Genomic DNA, 24,213 nt, shown 5'->3' on the forward strand with positions numbered 1-24,213 from the left:
TTATTCCGCATCGATGCAGATGCGTCTCTGGAGACAATGTCTCTTGGATTTTTCGAGATTACACGTGCGGAACAGCTATTGTTTCTTTCCTTCATTTTCATCAATCTCCAACAGTGTTAATACATTGCGTTACTCTCGTCTTTCGATGCAACGCATCGAGCAATCAACAAAGCGCGTAGCAACAAAGAAAGGCCGGACAACTTAAATACCTCAAAATAGAAACTAAAACCTTCCTGCTGTCTACGTTATAAATGCATTCTCAAATGCGTCTTCTTCGGTAGGTGCACAATATAGGAATGCGCGAGAATATAAACTGTCGCACCGTTTCTTTGTAAACAGAGAGAGAAAGAAAAAGAGAGGAGAAACAGATCATTATAATAATTTAATTTAATTTAATTTAATTTAATTTAATTTAATTTAATTTTTAATTTAATTTAATTTAATTTAATTTAATTTAGTTTATTGTGTGCAAAGCTATATGAAAAGACATATTAACAGAGTAATAGACATGACATGTGTGATACAATAGAATATAGTTAACAAGAAAACATAAATACAATAGACAAAAAGTAGCTTACAAAATGATTAGGCGTCAGCAGAATTGCTGTTACAAAGCCTACCAGTAACAAAACTATAATAAGACAACAATGCAATAAGAGTTAAATCATACACACACACGCTCATACAATATAATTCCACTTGTTGATAGAATGACGATAGAATTCTACGAAATTTTCAAATAAATAAAATTGCGCGGATGTCAGCAAAAGTTATATATTTTCTAGGGTAATTATAGTAGACATCGGATTCTTATGCAATTTCATTTTTTAAAAAGTAGATTGGAAAGTAAACATCAAAATAGAAATTTGTCTTATTAAAAAAGCATTCTAAAAATGCATATTTATTTGTGCATATTTTGTGGATATTTACATATTTATGCAAATTTGCATACTTGTACGTCTGCAAAAAATATTTGCATAAAAATCTGACGTCTAGTAATTAGAATGGAAACATAAAATGTTCACGCGAGTCGTAATCGACACGTACATACGGAGAAATGACCGATAAGATTGGAACTTTTCCCCGGAGCAACGCTATGCTTTCTTATGGAATTAGCTATATTTATTAGAATTATCTAGATATACGCAGGTACATCGCCACAATGTATTCCTATTCTACTGACCACATTACGGTAAGTAATATGCGTTCACTACGTGAATACCACGTGAACTACAGACTAACTGGGTATACAGGATATGCTGTCCTGCCTATAAACAGCTAGGATGCGTTCACCTTTGCGAGGATAATTCCAAAGACCAGAAAATATTTATACACATTGAATTACGAAATTGTCACAAAAATACCGGTTGCGTCGTAACAAAAGTGTAAGAAAAAGATTTGAATTTTATACAAAACAAACGGTATACAAATTCATAAATATAGCGTACAGCAATATAATGCGCTGTCATGCGCGAACCGAGCGTTGCGACAATTTACGTGAAACGAAGCGTGCAATTGAAGCCTAGCCACGATAATTGCACAAAGATCGTATGAATCTATCGCGAAATCAACCGCGCAACATTTTTCTCTCGATACAGTTACTTTACGTTCAATACTTCTGTCAACATCGATTTAGTGGAAGAAATGACATTTTGATATTTACTCAATTCTAGCCCACAGAAATTTAAAGTATCAGGGCTTGCCAAAGTGTCGTATACTTTGCATGGAGAAAAATAGATAGTCTTACAGGTCAAATAAAATTATTCTGACTATTTTAACCGAATTTATAACAACTTTTTACTTGCCTAAAAATAAAAAATATCGGAGTTGTAAGGTAAATAGTACATTACAATAAACAATTAGTGAATCTATTCAAGTGATTATTGCCTTATAGTAAAGTACAGTACAATTAGTAAATCCATTCAAGTGTGATTATTATCTTACAGTAAAATAAATTATACTATTACAAAAACAATAATAATATTAGGACTCTCAAATATTAAACAATATAACAAACAAAAAATATAGTAGGCTAATGAGAGTCAGCGACGATAAACAGCACAAGTGTTATAGTGGTCAATCAATACTCAAAAAATGGATTGATGTCTTCTTTATTTGAAAACGTTTCGACTCCCTTTCACTCAAAAAAAGATAATCTAATTGTAAAGTGAAATTTTCGGTAACCTCATATTCTAAGCAGAAACTTTTACAGAAAGAGTATTCCTCTTCTAATGCACTGGACTATTCATCAAAAATGTATTGGAGATTATTCTAACAGTTTTCCTATTGTATGAAGAGGAATATATTTACTGAAAGCGGAGCGCCCTCTTACGAGTAAATTATATTAGGAACAACAAGATTTTTACTGCAGATGCAAAACGAAAGTACTCTAACTGTAAGAATATTGTGCTTAGCATATTTTCCACTTGATTTCAGAAGATTCCTCTTGAGGCCGTATATAAGAATAAAATCCTCTAAAATTTAGCGGTTTCTGCTAATATTAAAATTATTTTTTTTTGGGTGTAAAGTGAAATTTCCGGTAATCTCATATTCTAAGCAGAAACTTTTATAGAAAGAGTATTCCTCTTCCAATACACTGGATTATTCATCAAAAATGTATTGGAAATTATTCTAACAATTTTCCTCTTGTATGAAGAGGAATATATTTACTGAAAGCGGAGTGCCCTCTTACGAGTAAATTATATTAGGAACAGCAAGATTTTTACTGCAGATGCAAAACAAAAGTACTCTAACTGTAAGAATATTGTACTTGGCATATTTTCCTCTTGATTTCAGAAGATTCCACTTGAGGCCGTATACAAGAATAAAATCCTCTAAGATTTAGCGGTTTTTGCTAATATTAAAATTATTTTTTTTTGGGTGGTATATTACCATTCTCATATGACTATAATCGCTCATTTACTAAAAAAGTAAAATAAATTACATTCTTATACATAAATGGACATCTGTTTCTATATGGACCTATTAATTCTATCAAAATTAGAATTTTAGCGCATATTACTTCATATTTTTCTTCATGGAAAGTGATTTATACTAACCCTTAGACTTTTTTTCCGATTTCTAAAGGGAACAGCTTGTCCTCTTCTACAGAGATGGGCATGTATTTTAAATACTTTTATTTGAAAAACAGTATTGGTAAGACAATTATATTTTGTATTTTGTGTTTGTTCAGAATACATGAAAATATTTTGTATTTTGTATTTCATGGGAGCATATAAAAGTATTTTGTATTTTATATTTTAGTATTAATAACAAAAGGTTATGAAAGTATTTTGTATTTCAAATACTAACATTGATAATCAACCTTATTATTTAAATTACAAGATACAAAAAGCTTTCAATCTTTCGATTTTAAATACAAAATATGTAATACTTTTATGTGATGCGCTAAAATAAATATGCAAAATATGCTTGTATTGCAAATAGTGTGTTTTAAATAAAAGTATTTCAAATACATGCCCAACTCTGCTCTTCTATGAAATTCATAGCAGATCGTTACATTGAATATATATTATATGAATAGTAGTGAATATTGAGTTTCTGTAGCTCTGTATAATAAGTACATAAAGTCGTTTCGACTTCCGTCACTCGATTATGTATAAATCTGCAAGTAACCGCAGGCACGTGCTTTCGTGACAATAAGAAACGGTCGCATGCACACGAAAATACATACATAGGGAAATGCGATTAGCCACGCTTTTTCGAAAGACTACTTATCATATCTTTCCAAGCAGCGTGCATTCGCATTGATTCGGGCAAGAGAGAGTGACGCTTGTGTTTCAGATTCAAGTCTAATTATCGCAATAGAAATTTGTTCGTTGTTTTCCGTGCGAAGAAAGTGACACAGAAATCCGTTATTTCTCAGTTTTAAACTTCTTGGAATTGTGTATTCCGCGAAAATTAGAGGCGTGTGTTACCAATTAATTAAATAAGTTTCCATCTCAAGAGAAGTTTACATTTGATTCGTCAAGTTTGAATGATTCATTTCACGATTGGAGATTACGCGGATATACAAAGTCGCGGACGTAAGTGGTGGTAATTAATTGTGCTTAATAGGAAGATGGTGCAAAAACATCCATCGAGATTTGCGTCGTAGATTTATCTGGCATCGATGCGCAGTGACCTTTCTGATGGTCCATCGTGTCGCATGTGAATCAAACGGAAAAGGGAAATACAAGCATGTGCATAATTACGCCGCGCGAACGATTTTCGCATAGAAATGATTTATTATTCAACAACAATTCGAGGGCAAGCCTGCATATTAACGATGTAATAAGGACAACCGAGCGCGATACATGCGAGAAGATGAAACGATAACAAGAGTGACAAGAAATTCTGAGAAAGGTGAATTTTGGTTACAAAAATTTCCTAGGTTCATGTATAGGTACAATAAGATTTTTGCGTTAATTTGCATAACTGGTTACGATCAGTGTAGAGATAGAGACGCGGTCTCGGGAACTGTTAAATGATGACGAGTAATCCCCATCAAGGTTTAAAAAACTTTTTATCGATAAAATTTGACATCATCACATTTGACGTGTTTTTCTTTTGTTAGTTTATAGGATGTTTATAGGATATTTACAGAATTAAGACTGGACTGTTCCACCTTTCGTTAAACTTCAGCTCACTGTCTTACTCTTTTACTTTCTTATGCTCTTACTTTTTTACTCTTTTGTTTATCCAATAGGTAAATTACCACGTAGTTTATTCGAAGATGGAACAACCGACCCTAAAAAATTCTTAAGATCTTTTTTATAGATCAGTTACCAGGAACAATCTGACTCATCGGTCACAATGAAAGCACCCTTCAATATTTATCATGCAACGACTATCAGTATTTCCGTATATCTCGACGAAACTGCCCACGCAGCACACTTTATCCTGGAAACGTCTTCAAAACATTCAGAGGATATAAGAGACATCCTCTGGACATCTTTAAACTCTATTTTTACAATCAATGATTACCTAAAGATTAAAGGTTACCAAGAAATTTATGAATGAATTTCACTGAAGAATTTCTTGGTAACTTTTAATCTTTAGGTAACCACATGTTGTGAAAACAGACCTCTAACGTCATTTGGAGATCTGTGCTATGTAGGAAGTACTAAAAATCCTCAACAGGAAATATTCAATTAAATATCTTAGAATTGTTGCTGGTGTTTCGCAATTCTGTTCTTTATAAAATGGTAGATAACAAAATTGTCAGAGGAATCGTATCATTTGTTACTTATTGCCATTATTTTTCTTCCGGTTCAACTTAAACTTTGAATGCGAATCAAAAGAGATGATTCATTTCTTAGGATTAGTCGATTATCATAGTCGTGGAATTTTCATTACGCGATCACATCTGGTATACTTAAGGTTTTCGTTAATAGCCTAAATAAATCTTCATAAAAGAGGAGCATTTTCTTGAGTGATTTTACGGTAGATGCCACTTTCGAGTGAATTTATTTCTCTACGAAGAATCGCGCGACGATGAATCACTCATAAACGTACAACGAATGAGTAGCATTCATCAGTAGTATACTGTGGTTAATTTCCGCAGCCTGCAGCTCTCGTATACATAATCTGTCCACATACTCTTCCTGTTCTTTGGAGGAATAAAAAACATCATACGCATACATCTTATTTTGGGATCGTTTTTACATATTTTGTCAAAACACATCAACGTGGACATTATCTCACAATCAGTTTCTATAACGCAAAATGGTAACTTAATTTTTGATCTTGTTTTCTCATTTTATTAATGTTACTGTTCATAATGAAAGTTACAAAACATAAAGATAAAATATCGTGATATAATCAACAAGTTGATTACGAGATATCAATATAAAATCAATCGAGGATATAATCTTGAATCTCTATAAATAATTATCTAGAAAATAGAAAAAAAGACTCATAAACTGATAGGAGTTCTTCTTGACGAAACAAAAAATGAATTTATAATTAATATATGTATGTAAACATCTGTAATTCTGTTTCTAATTACACTCGATGTAATCGTTTTGCTAATTTTCCTAATTAGAAATAGAATAAATTCGAATGCGACGCAACGATGACCTTGATCATGTGAATCCAAGTCGAGAAGAATAACCGAAAGGATTGAATGAATCGGCTGGATCGATAAATGATTAGGATTATAGCACAGTGTACACCGTTTGAGAAAAGAGAGAGGACGAGAGATCGGGAGAGATGAATGAGCACTGATGCGAGCGGAATATAATTTTTGGGCGCGGCATGAGATGCGATCGTCTCGAGCTGATGTCTTTGTCGACCCAGCCTTATTTCTTTTCTATTAAAAAGCGATATTTATATACTGCTGCGCTTTGAGAGATTAACTATCTCATGGACACATAAAAATGCTCTTAATTTTTTATACATATATGTATAACAAAATCATATATAGAGAGTAAAGACTGTAACAATGCTTAAGGGGATAGATTCCCGAGATCATTTTGAAACGAAAATTCTAATATCAAAGTCGAGGGTATAAGTTTTTGAATTATAAACACTTAAAGTTGGCAAATCATACCGTCTAAAGTTCGATTAGGTGCGGTTGAGTTTTTCGTTGTAACACATCTAAATGTTTAGAATTCAAAAATTATTAATTCGAAATTTTGGTGTTAGAATTTTCGTCTTAAAATGATTTCAGAAATTTATCCTTAAGCATTGTTATGGTCTTCAAATATCCTGTAATGTTCGTTTTCATTCGTTCACTTTCAAAGAAAAACGGATTTCAGAATTGACCTTCTCTTCAAAAAATTATAATTTTAGTACTTTATTAAAGTCGACGAATTCAGGGAGTTTCAAATATGTCAATGACTATAAGATCGAACGAATGAATTTACGCAAACGTACATTATAGATATGTTCCAGACTGATATGTCTTTTAATTTTATATAGGTTGTTATCACCCTTTAGTGCGTACTGAAACATACTAAAAATACATGCACATAAAGACGCGTATTTTATTTTTTGCTAAAATAAAAATGAAATTTTACTTATTTATTGATTTTTTTATAGTTTTTTTAATATGCGCATATTTTTTATTTCCAAATAAAATTCAAATAAAATTGTCGGAGTTTTGTTTGCGCGTCGAAAAGCATTTTCATGATAATCACGTTCGTGCAGAATAAAAAGAACAAAAAGTCTTTCGTGTTCGTGTAAGAAAAATTTGCGGAACCAATACAAAATTTTGAAATGATGATTATAGATAAAATTCCAGCCAGGAAGAAGAAACCAGAAAGTTTTAACTGAATAAATTAAATCGGAAGAAAGAAGAATAGGAGGAAAAAAAGAATGATAACATTCTTTATTCATTGAGAGATGAAATGCAGAACGGCAGTAGTGGGCACCAAAAAAGTCTGATGCTTACTCATTCGTTCAATGTACTCAGCCATTTACATTCAAGTTTCGTCTCCATGAGACTCGCGTCTTTTAAGTTAATATACATAAATATCCTTTGTAGTACCGATAACTAAAAGGGAAAGCATTTTGCTTCTACAATGTGTAAAGATGAACTGTTCAGATGATAAATAGGGCATTTCTAAAAAAAAAAGGAATATGTAATTGTAGCGAATATGGGCATCGTTTATCAGCTTCTATTATTTTGGCAAAATCTTACATATTAATTCAAAAAAATTCTCTCTCGCGCATGCAATAAATATTTTAAAATATCGTAAATGTTGCAACTATCAGAGTTAATGTGCAGACAGATATGCCATCGAAAAATTACTTAATCTCGAGGGTTATTCTACATGTGAAATTCATGCATCAATCCCGGTTTGGGATCAAGTCTGCGGTCGTCGGCATCGTTAAAGGAGTTCTTGGGAACGGAAAGCAGTCTAAAATCCGAATGAGTCACATAGTTACCCACACACTCTCTCGAGATATAATTTCCTTCGTGTCTATGGAAAAGAGAACCCTATAATATTAAATTTAAATATACTATTGGAATATTACGCAGAGATATCGACTGCATTATTTACACAAATCGTGAATTCCCTGTCTTCTCATAATGAAGAAAAGAGTAATAACGCTAATAAAATACTTTACCGTTTCACAAATATTAGGATTAATACTTATCTTAATCATTTAATCGAAGATAGACTAAAAATAGATCATCAGGGAAAGGTAGCGTGATTAATGTGAGTCAGAATCTTTCTTGATTTAAAAAAATGGAAAAACAATGCAAGATGTTTCGAATGTCATATGATGAATAAGGGATGATTTTTCGGGGGAGCGAATCCTTTGCGATGAGGGAATATTATCAAGGGAAATTAAAACCTGAAACTTTGTCCTTTGCACCCAATCTGACTAACTATCGTGCGCGCAAAGGCGGCAGCGCTGCAACATGTACCTGCACGTGTAGAAGCGTCGTGGTGCGCGATTGGTGACCGTGGCCATCGCGGCTATGGTGGGAGATCTCGATAAAAGTCAGTAGCAGACTGATTACGAGTCAGAGTAGCGGTGGACTCCGGATAGAGCAGCACCGCGTACCCGCGCGTTTTTCATCGGCTCTCCTCTCCTTTGACGTGGATCATCAGTCCATGATCCATCTTTCCTCGTCCCAATTTTACTATTGACCTCTACTATTTCTCTCTGGTTTTATTTTCTTCGTCTTCCCTCGCTCCTCGATTTCGAGTTCATCGAAACGGACCATCTCTGCAAACCACGGAAGAGGGAGGTCTTTGTCGGACTGAAAATCGAACGAGGTGCACGTGAATACGCCGAGGAGTTACGTTCGGAGCAACAGAGCGAAAGAACCCTAAGGCGAACCATCAGGCGAAGAAAACACTACGAGATCGATAGTGTTGTGGCAACCACGTTAAAGACCACTACCCTGCCAAGTGGTACTCTATCGAGAACTACGGTGGAAACGGTTAACATAGAGAGATCGTTTTTTTTCTCGCGTGTAGTAGAATTAACGCGAGAAGTAACGTTGAGAGTCCGATAGCTCGTATATGCCGACAATTTATCTAAACAAGAGGCTAATCGAAAGTACCTATCATCATCTGACATCGTCCGACATTGCGATTTTCGGGGTGTCTTCGAGAAGCGCGTGCAACGTGTGTATTCAGTGTTTTTTAAAGGGGTGTAAGGAAGAGAGGATACTGTCGCTGTCTACGGGCGAGAAAGTCACCAATTCCTTAGCGGAAATCCAGCTTATCAAAAACACGAGTTGAATCGAAAACAGTCGTCGAAAATATGACGAGGTGGACCGAAATCGTTTTACAACGGCAAAGAACCAACATCTACCTGATAGCGTTCCTCGTTTTGTACGCGAATACAGAAGCAGCACCGACTGATCTCGTCGTTAGCGATACCACTGCCGCGGTAAGAAAATTAATACAATTATTTCTTCATATAAAAAAAGAAAAGGTATATATATATATATACATGGAAATCAAATCTAGTTTCCTCTATCGGTTCGCTGTTTATCGGCACAAATTACGTACATCACGCAGCAAGTTTGTAGCGCGATATATTCGGAAAAAAGAAAGAAATGATTTAGAGCTGTGTAATCCCCATGATGCGTCATATATGAGTAATGCAAGATCGCATTGCGCGTATGTATTCGCGTTAGAACAGTGCAAGTAACATTCTAAGGAAAAACGTTTATCTTTGAATGCTGATACGCGATTACATCGGTCGGGTACCTCAAACTATTTTCGCAATGTATAATTTTTGCAATGTCCTTTTTTCGATTGTTGCTACAACGCGACAAATCGAGTATTTCGTTTATCCATTGTCACGTCAAAAGTCCAGAACTATGCATTTATATGCATATTATGTAGCGGCTATTAAAACTTTAAATTACACGTCTATATTTGGATAACAAACTTAATTATCGACTAGGTAAACGATTGAAAAATTACTCTTTGTTGTCTGGTGTTCTAGAACAAATAGAATGTGGCACTTTGTCTTCACTTACTTTTATTCAACGATTGACTTTTGAGCGAATAGCCATTTGAAACTCAAGCAAAGATTTGGCTTGAGTTTTTAATTAATTATGATATATTCATGTACGTGGATTTATATATGTATATACACGTCCACGTATATATACAGGGTGGGGAAAAAGTATGGAAGCAAACAATTATTTCCGAAACTATTCATTTTTCGACAAAATGTCTTAGACATAATTTTTATGGTATGAAAAGATGTATTATGTGGCATAGACGGCATGACCTTGAAATGACCCTTACGAGCTGCATACAAATAACGTAAAAAATTTCAAATGGAACTCGTCAGTTTTTGTTACAGATTCGTGTAGCTGATGTCGAAACGTTTACAAAACACTGCATATGAGCCCCATTCCCTTAAAAACACTCCCAGTTAAGAAACAATTGTTATTTGTATGTAAGAAACAATTACGTTATTTGTATGCAGCTCGTAAGGGTCATTTCAAGGTCATGCCGTCTATGCCACATAATACATCTTTTCATACCATAAAAATTATGTCTAAGACATTTTGTCGAAAAATGAATAGTTTCGGAAATAATTGTTTGCTTCCATACTTTTTCCCCACCCTGTATATCCACGTGTACAGTCGATAAGGAAAGCCAAGACCTCAACTTTTACAAGTAAAAGGATAACAATGTTCCATAATTCATATTAATTACTGCGCTACACGTCGTCGCACGATACACTTGTTTACACGATCGTGTTGAAGTCATTTGCAATGCTAACAGTAATTGTGTTGGTGAGTATGCATGTTTAAGTAGGAAAATATCTATTTCCACGTGTGTCTGCAAAAATTATTTTGATCGTAAATGAAACTTGAGCTGAAACAAAAGCCTTGTATTATCCTTTTCAATATCTTCTATCGCTTCAAGGATCGTAAAATAATACGAGATTGGCAAAATTAATTTTTTCACCAATAATGCGTCAACCTGATGTTCCAGTTCTTCCTCGGCAAAGTGCCAAGTCATCAGTTCTCGCGCATGTAGTATGTTTCTTTCGTTTTCTTTTCACTTGTTAAATTATACTAGGAAATTGTAAATAATGTATGTTCCTCAACACGGAAATACACTATGCAAAAATCGCGTATATTGGCCTTTGTCGTCGGATTTACAATCTGAACACGGACTAGCCGTCATCAGAATAATAACGATCCGATCATAGATATTCTCATCATCACTCGATCTAGCGATCGTTTGCTCTTTTATGTAGGTACGCTCTTTTTTAAACCAGCTATCTTAGTATTCCTTCTTCTCGATTAAGCGGATCGTAAAAATATAGTTTTCGTTTTGTACAGGAATTTCATTTACGATTTTAGTGTCGTTAAAGTTGTAGCATCTTTGGTTTTCGTCTTCTGCAAAAACATTACCGTTTCACAAAATATTCTGTCTGTAAATTCAGCAGTAGTATAGAATGACACAGCATTTTCGATCGCGATCAAAGAGCTCAAATTTGATACAAGAGTTGCATTCAGTAGAAAAAGCAGCTTTGCAACTGTTGTAAGGTTTTTTAATACGATCAGTTTATACATTTAGATTTAGTGAGGAACTAAAGGCAAGACTAATCATATTAAAGAATTTTATAATAGCAAAGCTGTTTTTTCTAAACGCAGCCAATGATATTTTTGTGAACTAAACCATGTGATTTTCTGGCGGCGATGCACTGTTAAATCTATAGTATAAATTTAACTTAATTTAAGATAAGATTTATGGATTCGCTGATGATGCACAATAAAAAAGCATGTGTCCATATGTAGAATTTTTCTTGTGTTACCACATTTTGATTATTACTTCAATGTAAAATCAACAATGTTGATGATGCACAGTAAAAAATCATGCGTCCATATATAGAATTTTTCTTGTGTTACCACATTTTGATTATTACTTCAATGTAAAATCAACATATAACTGAGATATGTTACTATTTTTGTAATATTTTGATGTGTTAGATTCATGTCACCTTTCTAACTTAACAATTGCGTATGTCAATTAAAAATGGAATATTATTTTGAGTGTTTTTAACACAATTGTTTCAATTAATCTATATATCTCAAAGTCAATTTAATATCTAAGAATTTTTTCATTCACATTATACGAACAAAAATGTTTTATTAACATTTTCTTACGAGTTACTGCAACTACTCTTGTATGTACTCAACTTATTTTATATGTTAGTTTTAAATCATCCCTAAAGTCAAAATAACAAATATAAATGTAAAGTATTGTATCAATTATTTAACATTACTAGTTCGTTAATAGATAACACAAGACGAATGAGTTACTTTAACTTAAAATTTAGAGTGGATTTCCTGGAACATGTAAAAAATGTTAAAATTAATATTTTCTTTTTTACTGTGTGGTTTGAAGAAAACGAAATCGAATAATATAGTACGAATAATATGGTGTAGATAATTATTGTACATTTATATCCTATGTAGACATTATTTGTTAATTATATAAAAATTATTTGTTAATTATATAGACATTATTTGTTAATTATATAGAAATTTGCGCGCCAATATCCGCGCTGTGTATATGCTCTTATTGTTTATATATTTTATTGTATTTTTTAATTTTGAGAGCTCAATTAATATTTATAATTTCGTATTTTTAATTTAAGTCGTTACTGTTTCTACTCAATATGATATTATTTTATACTAAAACGATGATTAAATTTGACATTATATAGTGTTAAATTTAATCATTTTTTTGGTATAAAATAACGATATATTGAGTAGGAGCAGTGGCTAAATTAGATTAAATTTGACACTATAGATTTAATAGTGCACGGTGTTTCGATAGTTTTCAATGCATGAATCGAAGAACGAAACAAAGATGCGGCTTTTGTACAAGTCATTTTTTTTTTCGAACACGAACGATACGTTAACAATTAGCGTCAAGCACACGTAGACGAGAAAGACAAAAAGTCAAGATTCACGATTAGCGACAAACTTACATAGGTATGTTGATAGGACACGCGCTACCAATAGTCAGTGTCATAGATAAAACTCGGACCTCCTTACAATTGAATAATCGGTTGAAATCGTTAGACAATAAACTCGCAAAGAAACGAGAGACTGACAAATAAAAAATCGCAAAGTAATAATGGAAAGTACTTACACCACCAAAACAATCGAGCGAGGAATCATCGGTCAAATTTAAGAGGGACAATAACAAGATATATGTAAATGTTGAAGATGAAAAGATATGTTTAAATTAATAGTTTGTGCAAAATAACGCGCTAATACAATCATTATATGTTAGAGTGACTGTCTTATTATTTCTTGATGAAAAACCGCTATTCCTATTTCCGCGAACGCGTCTGCGTGGTTTACGTAACTAGACACGTGGAATCCACACGTGCGACATACGTTATGTAATACTACTAACGTTTACTCTAAAAATTGTTCCCGCTATCATATTATGTCTAACTGTTAATCTTAATTCACTTAAACATCCGTCATCTCTCAAACGTTCCGTCGATGACACTACATGTCATATGAACATTGAATACGTTTCGGTACCGCGTTGCTCCGAGTTCTCCAAGCGTTTTTTTTTTAAGCAAAATGTAATTCTAAAATTAACAACTGCACTGGTCTTTTTACGTATTAGCATCAATCGACATTGACGCGAAACGTTGAAACGTGAAACGTTGGCTTATCGATAAAAAATAAGAAAAATTCGCATTCGTTGTCATTTGCACCGCGATGACTCATATGACGTATAGACTTCAATCACGCGTTACTTGCAAGCTGAACTATTTTACTTCCGTGCCTGTTGAATCAGCGACACTTAAGACCTTTTTAAATGATTCACTCGTCTTCATTATTTACCAATTTTGCAGTGTATTTACAGATATATTCGAATTTTATTATTCGAATTTTGAACTTTATTTCAAGCGTAATTTTTACAGACACTGACATTAATTGATTTCTCATATTGAGCAAGCTCAATCGGTCGATGATTATTTAAAAAAGTATATGCGAATAATTTATTCTCTACGATATAAAAAACCTGTCAAATTATTCTGCAATCGCACAAAACAGTTGCTTTCCTACCGATGCAGCGTGATGAAATAGCAAATAGATAAAATCACGAGGTGATAAGTGTCATGTGTTTCAATTATTATTATTATTTATATCTGACTCGATATTATATTGTAACATCAATGATGAACACATCAATTTAATGAACACGGTTTATTCTAAAAATGTGAGTGAATTTTTTTTAATTTTTGTAAAAATAATATAATAAATCATATATTTTTAAAGGTAATTTAATTTTTTTTTTTCCGAACTTACGCCACTTTTATGGAGTATAAAGGCTACTGTGTACTGTTACATACGGAAAAGCATATTGTATAAAGCAGTGGATGGTCGGAGAATCGTCTTTTACATTCAAACAACGTTCGCACAAGAGAAGAAGACGTGGAATACCGATGGTATTCGCGTCGACAAAGACCTCTTCAAGGTCGGTGCGATACTCGATACTTTTTTATGCATTTCTTCCTTTTATTTTATAATCAATAAGCTCAAAAATCTTACAATTGGACAGCATTTGGCAGTCAAAGACAAAATCGACTGCTTTTTGTCAAGAATTATATATCTGTAGAATTTATTTTATGATTATTGTTGAATAAGCGCAATGCGAAAATTATTGTAAAATTTTCGATTCTAAAATCTGAACAAGTTAAGCAAATATATATATAATAACAATTGTATCTAAAGTTTTATTGGGTCTTCATACTCTATTGTGAAAATTACACGCACGCCAAAAGAGACAAGACCACGCCTACACTAACAATAAGTTAATCTTTTAAATTTGTTATCTCTTTGTCCACCAGACTTATACTGTTGCGTTAGACGGTTAGGTATCGACCGTATAGCCAACGAGTGGATATCTTATCTATACTATTCCAAGCTTATATGGAAAAATAAGATCTAGCTCGCAAAAATTAGGGATAATTTGAACAATTTAGAGAAATAAAAACAATATGTACAAATATGTCACAAGAGATAAACTTTACAAAAGTTAGGATCGTGCATAATTTGTGTATTACAAGTTATCCATATTTCACAGTTGAGAAACAAAGTAAATTTTTACTACGGTAAACCAGGACGTTATCTTTGATAACAAGATAAAGTGACAAGATAAAATACCGCGTGTACATAAACTCGTCACACACACATCGGATACTATGAGCTTTAAACACACTAAGTTGTGTGATTTTTAATGAAACTGTGAAATAAAATTAGTAACTAGCGACGAAACAATAGTCTTTAATATTATTGATAACAATAATATTACAAAGAACATAATATTAAAATTGAACAAATTAAAAATTGGTGCGATTAATATCACGAACATGATTTTAATTCTGGTATTCCGAAGAGACATTATATTACGCTGAGATAGAGTTGCTCGAGTTTTCATTAGCATAAAACACTTGGCCTTTGCGGTATCCTGCTATCTACTAATCGTACAAGTCGACGGTTGACCTAGATGCTATACCTATTTTCGTAAGCATCAAATACATTTTTATTTTATTTTAAATAAAAGAAGTAACGGAAGAATAAATTAAACATTACTAAGATTATGAACTTATTAACTTTGATCAGTATCTTTGTAATATCTCAGATTAGATACCATTTAAGAGATTAAACATCATTGCAATCTCTGCTACAGAAGACACGATACATTTGCAAATAACACGAAATCTCAACGACTAAAAATTCAGGTCATGGAAACGAGTATTGTGCTTTACATACGACAAATGACGTATGACAAGTCGTTCAAGAGAATTAGTAGTTATACGGAAGAGATGTACTCTGGTAGAAATGTATGCAGTTTTTCTAGACACCTATCCAGTTACTATTTAATATTACTGTATTCTCATTAATTGTGCCAATACTGAGTAGGAAATGGACAAGAACTTGATAGAGTTTTATTCTGTCCATTTCACAAGCAGTTGGCTTGCTTATTAATCAATTTAATATCCATTATTTGTTGTGTTTCTATGCAGTAAATAGATTTAGATTTTACGCAACTTTTGTATGCAGTAACTGCAAACAAAGTGTTACATCCTAATTGGGATCCTAAGTAGTTTTCCTTCTCATTTACTAGACAGAAGTTGATGTAATTGTTTAGTAACTGCTCAAAAAATGCTGAAAAAATTTTTACGAAAAATTATATAGATTGAGACAAGATCTTAGAAATTCTTAGTTCTTCATAGATATTCGTAGCGAAACGTAGAGTGGCGTTGTTTGTTTGAATAGAAAAACCAAGAAATCCTTCACCCTCAAACAACGTCACTCTCACGACGAATATCTACGAAAAATAAAACATTTCTAAAATCTTGTCTCAATCTATGTAGCTTTTTTGTACTTTTTCGTGAACATTTTTTTTTCGTCAGGATCATATTCAATTACGTCATTGTAGCAATTGTTTTCAATAAACGTATCGACATTCTTATAGAAATTTAATATACAATATACTGAACTATAATTTTTAATTACTTATTTAGAGTATTAAAAAGCACTATCGTTCGGTGTTTTTAATACTTGATAAGTAATTTCCAGAATTAAATTGGCCAGTATTAAATTGGGATTTTTGTAAGGGCAGTAAATCCAAATCTACAAGATCAATAGCGCGCTACTCTCCTTGACGTAGACTCTACGTTTTCAAAAGAATATTATCGTGAATATCTACGTCATTCCTTGTACAACTTTTCAAGGTAACCCGGATATAAAACATTTCGTGCTTAACGAGTTCCGCTATATAATTACGGCAGTAACAACATACAAGAATTACCAGTTTTGTTAACATGAGATTTCTCTACGAAAAATGCATATGACGATAAAAAAATTTTCTGCCATACCCAATTCGTTATGTTAGTAATTCATAAACAATAATGAGGATATTGTAGATAAAATACTCTTACAGCTTCGGTGACGTAATTAGATAAACGATATACTTAATCGGTTTTTTACAAAGATTATAGGTATGATATAACTAGAAAAGAATGAAAGAAAATAATGAATTCCTGCTAATTGTTCGCAGACGGAATGATTATCCTTTAAAGATATGGATTTTATTCCGTTTCTAAACCAATTTCCGTAATTCGTTTCTTAAAAAGAGAAGAAAAAGATTCAAAATAAAATTAAACTTGACAAATAACTTTGCATGTAGGCGGTTCGTTCTTTGTAATGATACGTGTCGTGAAGAGATCATCTATTCTGGACTCTTGGACTTGTCAGCGGACTATTCTGATGCGCGGTCATAAAATATAATTGTAACCAAGGTTTCAACCAATGCATTGTGCATCTTTCCGCACGTAAATTTCCGGTTACACAAGGAACATCCGGATAATCATAGCGTGCATGTGCCTTCCGTGCTCAAAACCTATAATTGTGTTTTTCTTATGCTTAGTTACCCAGCCGCTACAATTTATTCAAAATTCAATAAACAACATTTCAATATTTGCCAGTATAAAGACGCACGCGTATACTCACTCATCTTTATATATATTTCGTATATCTTTATAGTTACGTGTATTTTGCGACATACACGTATCCGCGCGCGCACACACATTAGCGACAATCATCTCGGTATACTTCATCCACTCGCAATTAATTGAAGGCAATCCCCATTGTCAATGTCTGTCGATCGATGATCAGCATCCACTAAGAAGACCTTGAATTCCAGCGACACTTTTACCGTGCGCGGGCGACGACGGTGCAGTGCTGAGTCAAGTCATGATCGGATATACGTAGAAAACCACTTGGCTGATTCAGTTGCGCCGCAGGATAGCGCACACGCGTTGGATTCTACACATTTCAATATATATATGCAAAGAGAATATACACAAACATATATATTAATATGTAGAGAGAGGGGACGGAACCGCGTTCACGTATGACACACGCACGTGGGTACGGGCACACTCCACTTACGTTCATTCATAAAAATTTCAACCTTCGTGGAAGTTGACTTGTCTGGAATTACGAAATTTGTGACTGGGCACTGATTCATCTCATTTACGTTCGACCGGAAGGAAGCGTAATAGCCACAAAATTAAACGTTAATATTTATCCTGGTGAAATACCAGGCTTATGCCCAATTTCTTCACCTCCAGATAAGTTGCGGATAATCTTATCCAGGAAATATTTCCATTGTATTCTGGGAGATATCCCTTGATGAAGTTATTTAGAAGTGAAGAAATTGGGCATTAGGAAAGTATAAGTTCTTATCAACGAGATATGGTTCTGGAAATTCCGTAAGTTACATTTCTCTCTCTCTCTCTCTCTCTCTCTCTCTCTCTCTTAATCTTCTGCCTCAGTCAATCCTCTGTGATTAGAGCATCCGCTAGATTTTCTTCGTTTGTATTCTTTCTTTGAATTATTTTGTTTTATTTTACTAGTATTATTATCTCTTTATATTCTTTCTAGTTTCCTCTCTATTTTTTATTATTTCTCTATATTTTGTCTATTATTTCTCTCTATTTTTATATATGTAAGTATATAGAAGAAATATTCTTTACGATGATGATCTTTTTTTACGGCATTGTAAAGATTTTGAAAGATTATTGTGTTTGAGGGGATATTATCCCAGAACGCAAAATAACGATTCATTCGTTCTTTTCTCTCTCTCTCTCTCTCTCTCTCTCTCTCTCTCTCACATAACACACGCGCGCGCGCGCATGCACGTTATATTTTTTTTCCGCTGCAAAATTTAATAACAAACTTTTATTAACGTAAAAAACATTGAAAAATTGTACAGAATCTGTGATCTAACGATTACTGCATTTATAACACGACAAAAACAGTTATTATGGCTATTAATTTCAAAGTATATGTTTACAAAAGTTGAATTTTTATCATAATGTATGAATCAGCATTCCAAGGTTATGCTCGGAAACTTTGCACCGCTATCAAGGGATGCATCGGATTACTATTGCGAAAACATCCGAATGAATATACCCTTTATGCGTTTTCCTCTCTGCAAAGGCATGACTCACGTTGCAACTTCGCAATTACACTACAAGTTACCTTTTGTTGCCGATTCAGTTTTTTTTTTTTAGAATAACAAAGTTCAAACAAAGTTTCATTTTTAAATAGTTTTTACTCCACTGTCACTTGAGATAAAATACTATAATTAATATCACGGCAAGTCATATTATCTTTCCTTAAAGATTCTCGGCGTGTAATTCGGAAATAAAGTAAAAGTTTATTCTCAATAATACATGACGCGAATATAACGCAGAGTATAAGAAGAAAAACATGTAAATCTCCCGTCTTCCTTCGCATAGTTCAGCAATACGTGATATCCTGACGTTGATCGTGCGATTTAACCGATAGAATATTAATCAGGATATAAGTGTGCATAAGTGTTGTTAAATAACAGTAAATTCCGTAGTCGGTTAGGTCAGTCTCCTCGGTCATTGCTGCTTGTCTAATCCGCCTAAATCTAGAAACATGAGGTACTTTGGTAATTCTCGCGTGACTTACGTCGGACTCCTTTGCGCAATAGTAATTTGCGACGATTGTCAGATTCTTTGCTCGAGTGCTCTGGACATCGTATAAAATCGTTCTCTTATATAAATACTACAGTTTTCAAGTTTTAACAATCTCAAAAATACAAATCCAACCAGAACCAATATTAGGTGCTCTGCGAATTCAAATTCTTTATTAAATAACAAATTAATTAAACGTTTCGATCTCTCGCTTTTGGATTACCTTCAATAATTAATTAACAAAGAGAATGATAATGCCAATTTCCTTTGCTGATTCAATCTTTGGAGCCTTTTTTAATTTTAAATTTTTAATTATTGTTCAATAATCTAACAAAAATGAAAATATGTCCGAAATTACATTGGTGTTTGTACTTTCGACATTCTCTGGTGCCTTTTGTTATTCTTGTTTTAACAATCTCGTCTTGTTTTAAAATTTGGACTTGTTTTATTCGAATTAACGAATATATATTCTTATATTTTCTTTATGTTAAATATCTCGAATTTGTGTGTAACAAATGCACGTAGGAATTAAGAATACACGTACTTTCGTGCAGTGACCCGAGGGTAAGAACAAAATCAATACGGTTCGGAGGTAACCCCGAAAGAATGCACGCGAAGGCAAATTGATTGGCCAACCCTCCACGCAACGGTATTATCCTACTACATTAGAAACGATTGCTTGTCAAGATCGCCATTTTACGTGAATCTAGAACGCGTGAGAGGAGTAGACAGCGCTTTCCGTGCTCGATATAAGGGATGAGTCATCCTTAAAGAGGTAATCTGCACTTCGAACGTAACGTCATCCGAATTGGCTCTAATGATGATCTTCTGCGGGTCGTATCATTCTTGCGACACGCGCTTCTTCTCGTTTGAGAAGAGCACGTCTTGTGTAACATCGGATCAGTATATTTTAAATGAATTAGAAATATGTCACGTACAATTGGCATTCGCACATTATCAAACGATAAACGATGAGTGTATTGATAAAAATCGACTTGGGCACAAAATTGTGTGACGGTGTAGAGACATTTTTCGCCTGTGCATAATTATACGCAAACGAGTGAAACAAGACCGACAGACAATCAATCACCTGAGGGCATCGATAAATTTACACGCGGATAAGGAAAAGTCTCCTATCTATAGTTATTCACTTTCGTAGAACAAAACTCGTAAAACAACGTCAATGTTACATTATGATACTAAACTTAAAAACTGATTCTTTCCGAAATGGCACGAAAACTTTTTGCCTGCAATTTGGTTTCGCGACACAATATCTTAATTTCGTGTCAACAAGAAAATAACGATGTACTTTGTTCACCAAAATAGTGAGAAAAGTATTCGAATGTAATCTTCTTACGGATTCTTTAAATTCAAATAAAATATGGATCACAAAGGGCGAGTGAGAGTACAAGGTTGTCGACGGTACGCAAAATAATAAACTAGATGCTCTTATATATATATATTACTCCCTTATTCCATCAGTTAATATAATTAGTACGTTTCAGATTTACAAATTGAGAAAAGTTGAATGATATCTACACTGTTAAAAATGTCATGAAATTTAATGTACTTTTAAGTTACATAAATTAAATTCAATTTTATGACACTAAATTAAATTTAATGTATCTGCAACTAAAAAGTATATTTGTGTACATATGTACATGAAATTTAGTGTACTTTTCATAAAATTTTGCGAAGTTTAGCATTTTTTAAATTAAATTTTATGTAGATTTACGTGAAATTTAATATAAGTAAACGTTAAATTTCTGTTATTTATAGCTTCATTTCCATTGACAACATTAAATATGTTTAATGTACCTGCTTGAAATTTGCTTCCGTTACATATAACGGAAGCAAATTTCTGTTTTTTTAACAGTGTATGTATAAGATATGTACATACGTTGCATTAACAAACTCAAGAGAGATGCATTAAACAGTATGTTTAAAAAATTACAGAATTACCTAGCGCAATACGGATATTTGCCGCCGATAAATCCGGAAAAAGGTGCTTTTTTAAGCGGGGATAAGCTGACGGCTGCGATAGAAGAATTCCAAGCATTTGCTGGTCTTAATATAACAGGTATGTTAAATTTTATTTACTTCTCCAAACTTATTTTTAAACATATTGCATATTATATACATATATGTATATATATGCGTGTACATTATATCATGTACTAGACATCACGTCAATAAACAAGAATAGATTAAAATGGATTGAAACGGATTCAGATTTTCAAAGTACACATTCACGAACGTTAAACTGAATCCTTTTCAATCCCAATATATTTTTATTCATTTATAGAAATTGCATGAAGTACATTTCTTGCCTTTTAATCTAAAAGAAATTTCAATTTTTTGAGTGCATTGAGAATATTGCTAAATTCAAAATTCTGAATAGGAAACACAGTTTTTTAATCCGATTGAATCTTAAAAAAAGTGAAAACGGATCATGAAAGCTACTAAAATACGTATTCGGATGATTCAAATGGCTTAAAATTTCAATCCATTTTAATCCATTCTCGTTTATTGGGTACGTATACTTAGATGTACTTGAGTTTTTATCTAATATTATCAAGTTCTAACAAATAATGGTGATTCATGTGGAAAATTACGGAGAATCAGTTTAGTCAATGCTGCACATGAATGATTTAAAAAAGGGAAAAAGCAAAGCATAAAATTTTATATGAAAAAGCAAAGCATAAAATTTTATGTGTCTCTCCATGTTTACGTCCATGAAGAGACACGTAAAATGTCAAACCGCTTGAGAAACGATAACAGCGACTCCCTGTCAGTGCTTCCCCTGTCGATTTAAACTATTAATGATAATGAATAGTGATGATTCAGGGATTCGGTGAAACGTAACCGAACTCAACCTGACGCTTCAATCAATGAGTCATATCACTGTAGTGTCATATTAGCGTAATGGCCCTGTCTCACAAATAATAATTTTGAAAAATACGTAACAAGTTTTAAAGTCGTAAAAAGTTGTCTTGCCATCATGATCAATAACTATACGGGCACTTTCTGATAGCGTCAAGTTAATGCAAATAAATAAATATAGAAATCATATAAAAAAGTTACTCGAAGAAATAATGGAAAAGATCAACAAGCAAGCTTCGTCGGTCATTATAGTGTGATGCTATATACGAGAGTCCATGAACAGGGCGAAACAGTAGAATCCAGTGAAGTAGTAGAATCCAATAAAAACCGAAGGTGAACGGAAGAGTGATCTAACTGTAAAATTGTAGGTCATCGGTGGCGGCATTATTCGAGATGAAGCGTGTTTATCGGCCATAATCTGCGTCGTTAACGCATTTGCAAATGCTGATGAACGTAACTCACAAAAAGAAATGCAATGAAAATGTATACACAAACCATGTAACTTTTATTTAAATTTTTATTAGAAATTTAAAAATGCCTATTACGGACGAAGCTGGATCTTTATTGCTTTAAATAATTCAATCTTGAATTACTAATATACACTATATATGTACTCGCATATATACAGTGCATTTATAGAAACTACTAAATGAAAAGTACGATAATAAAAATTACAATTTTTAGAATGATTTTTTGTGATACAAAATGTATCATGAAATTCTCGCAAGATTGGAACAATATAATTTTTATCGCATCGTTGCCGGTGTGCACCGGCAACCTTTGCGCGCCGGCAACGATGAATCTGTAAATGTCAAATCGCGTGACTGCGCTGAAAAGTAGTGGTAGCGTATGCACAGGTACTCCCGCATACTACATTATGTACTATGTTATATGTACTACTGTGTGTCTATTATGCATGCATGAGAAATTAATACATGCAGGGTGCGAGAAAAATACACGCGTATACGCGTGCATGTAAAAAGGCACAGATGTACTTAACACGAAAATACATCCTCCGCTTCGTATCGACATTGTTAAACTATACTCTAACAATCAATATACGCGAAAATCGGAACATATACAATAATTATTTTTATCACGCGATTATACTTAAAGGATGATAAGAGCCATAAAATGCAGAGTACCGATTTTTGTAAAGACTATTATTTGCGTATCCTCGATTTTACAAGAATAAATAATTTTACAACAATAAATAATAATTCATGAATTTATCTCGATACTTTTTATTACAGGTGAATTAAATGAAGAAACTGCTGAACTTATGGCTACACCAAGATGCGGTGTTAAAGATAAAGTTGGACCAGCTGCCGATGGAAGATCGAAGAGATACGCTCTTCAAGGTGAGTAAAATAGTCGATGTATAAAACTTTTAATCGAAAATTCAATAGATTTCATCACTTTGCGCGACTAATCGATAATTGACAAATTGAAGAAACTTTAATGCAATCGAGAGTATAAACGTAACCGCGAGACGTGACACAACTTTTTTTTGATCGATCGCGATCGATTATCTAATCGCGACGCGGGCATTCTCTATCTCGAAACTCGAAGAAAGTCTATAACGTAAAATATAATGTCGTAAAACGGAAAGTTGGCTACGTTAACACATAGATCACATCACACACACAGCGATCCTCGCGAAAACGTACTAGGGCTGCATTCGGAAATATCACCCGACAGAAAAAAACTATTCTTACATCAACCATAATATATTCATATACACTGAACCAAAAATGTACGTAAATACAATAAAAGTATTCATTGGTATTAATAAAAAATTCATTAAAATTGGTCCAATGAACAATTTTATTCCTA

General features: G+C 33.2%; 1 protein-coding gene across 5 annotated transcripts in view; it reads left to right on the forward strand.

Moving 5' to 3' along the window:
- Positions 1-8,496: 8,496 nt before the first annotated feature.
- LOC108763494 (Matrix metalloproteinase 1) overlaps positions 8,497-24,213 on the forward strand; it is a 30,931-nt gene continuing 15,214 nt past the window's right edge. For all 5 annotated transcript variants that reach the window (XR_001940222.1, XM_018511159.1, XM_018511161.1 and 2 more), the window contains exons 1-3: positions 8,497-9,357; positions 21,451-21,574; positions 23,631-23,738. Coding sequence is in view for 4 of the 5 variants with exons in the window: in XM_018511159.1 (XP_018366661.1) it covers positions 9,229-9,357; positions 21,451-21,574; positions 23,631-23,738 (361 nt within the window). In the remaining variant the exon portion in view is untranslated. The remainder of the gene's footprint in view (positions 9,358-21,450; positions 21,575-23,630; positions 23,739-24,213) is intronic.

The sequence above is a fragment of the Trachymyrmex cornetzi genome, unplaced genomic scaffold, assembly GCF_001594075.2.
Source record: "Trachymyrmex cornetzi isolate Tcor2-1 unplaced genomic scaffold, Tcor1.1 scaffold361, whole genome shotgun sequence".
NCBI classification, from domain to species: domain Eukaryota; kingdom Metazoa; phylum Arthropoda; class Insecta; order Hymenoptera; family Formicidae; genus Trachymyrmex; species Trachymyrmex cornetzi.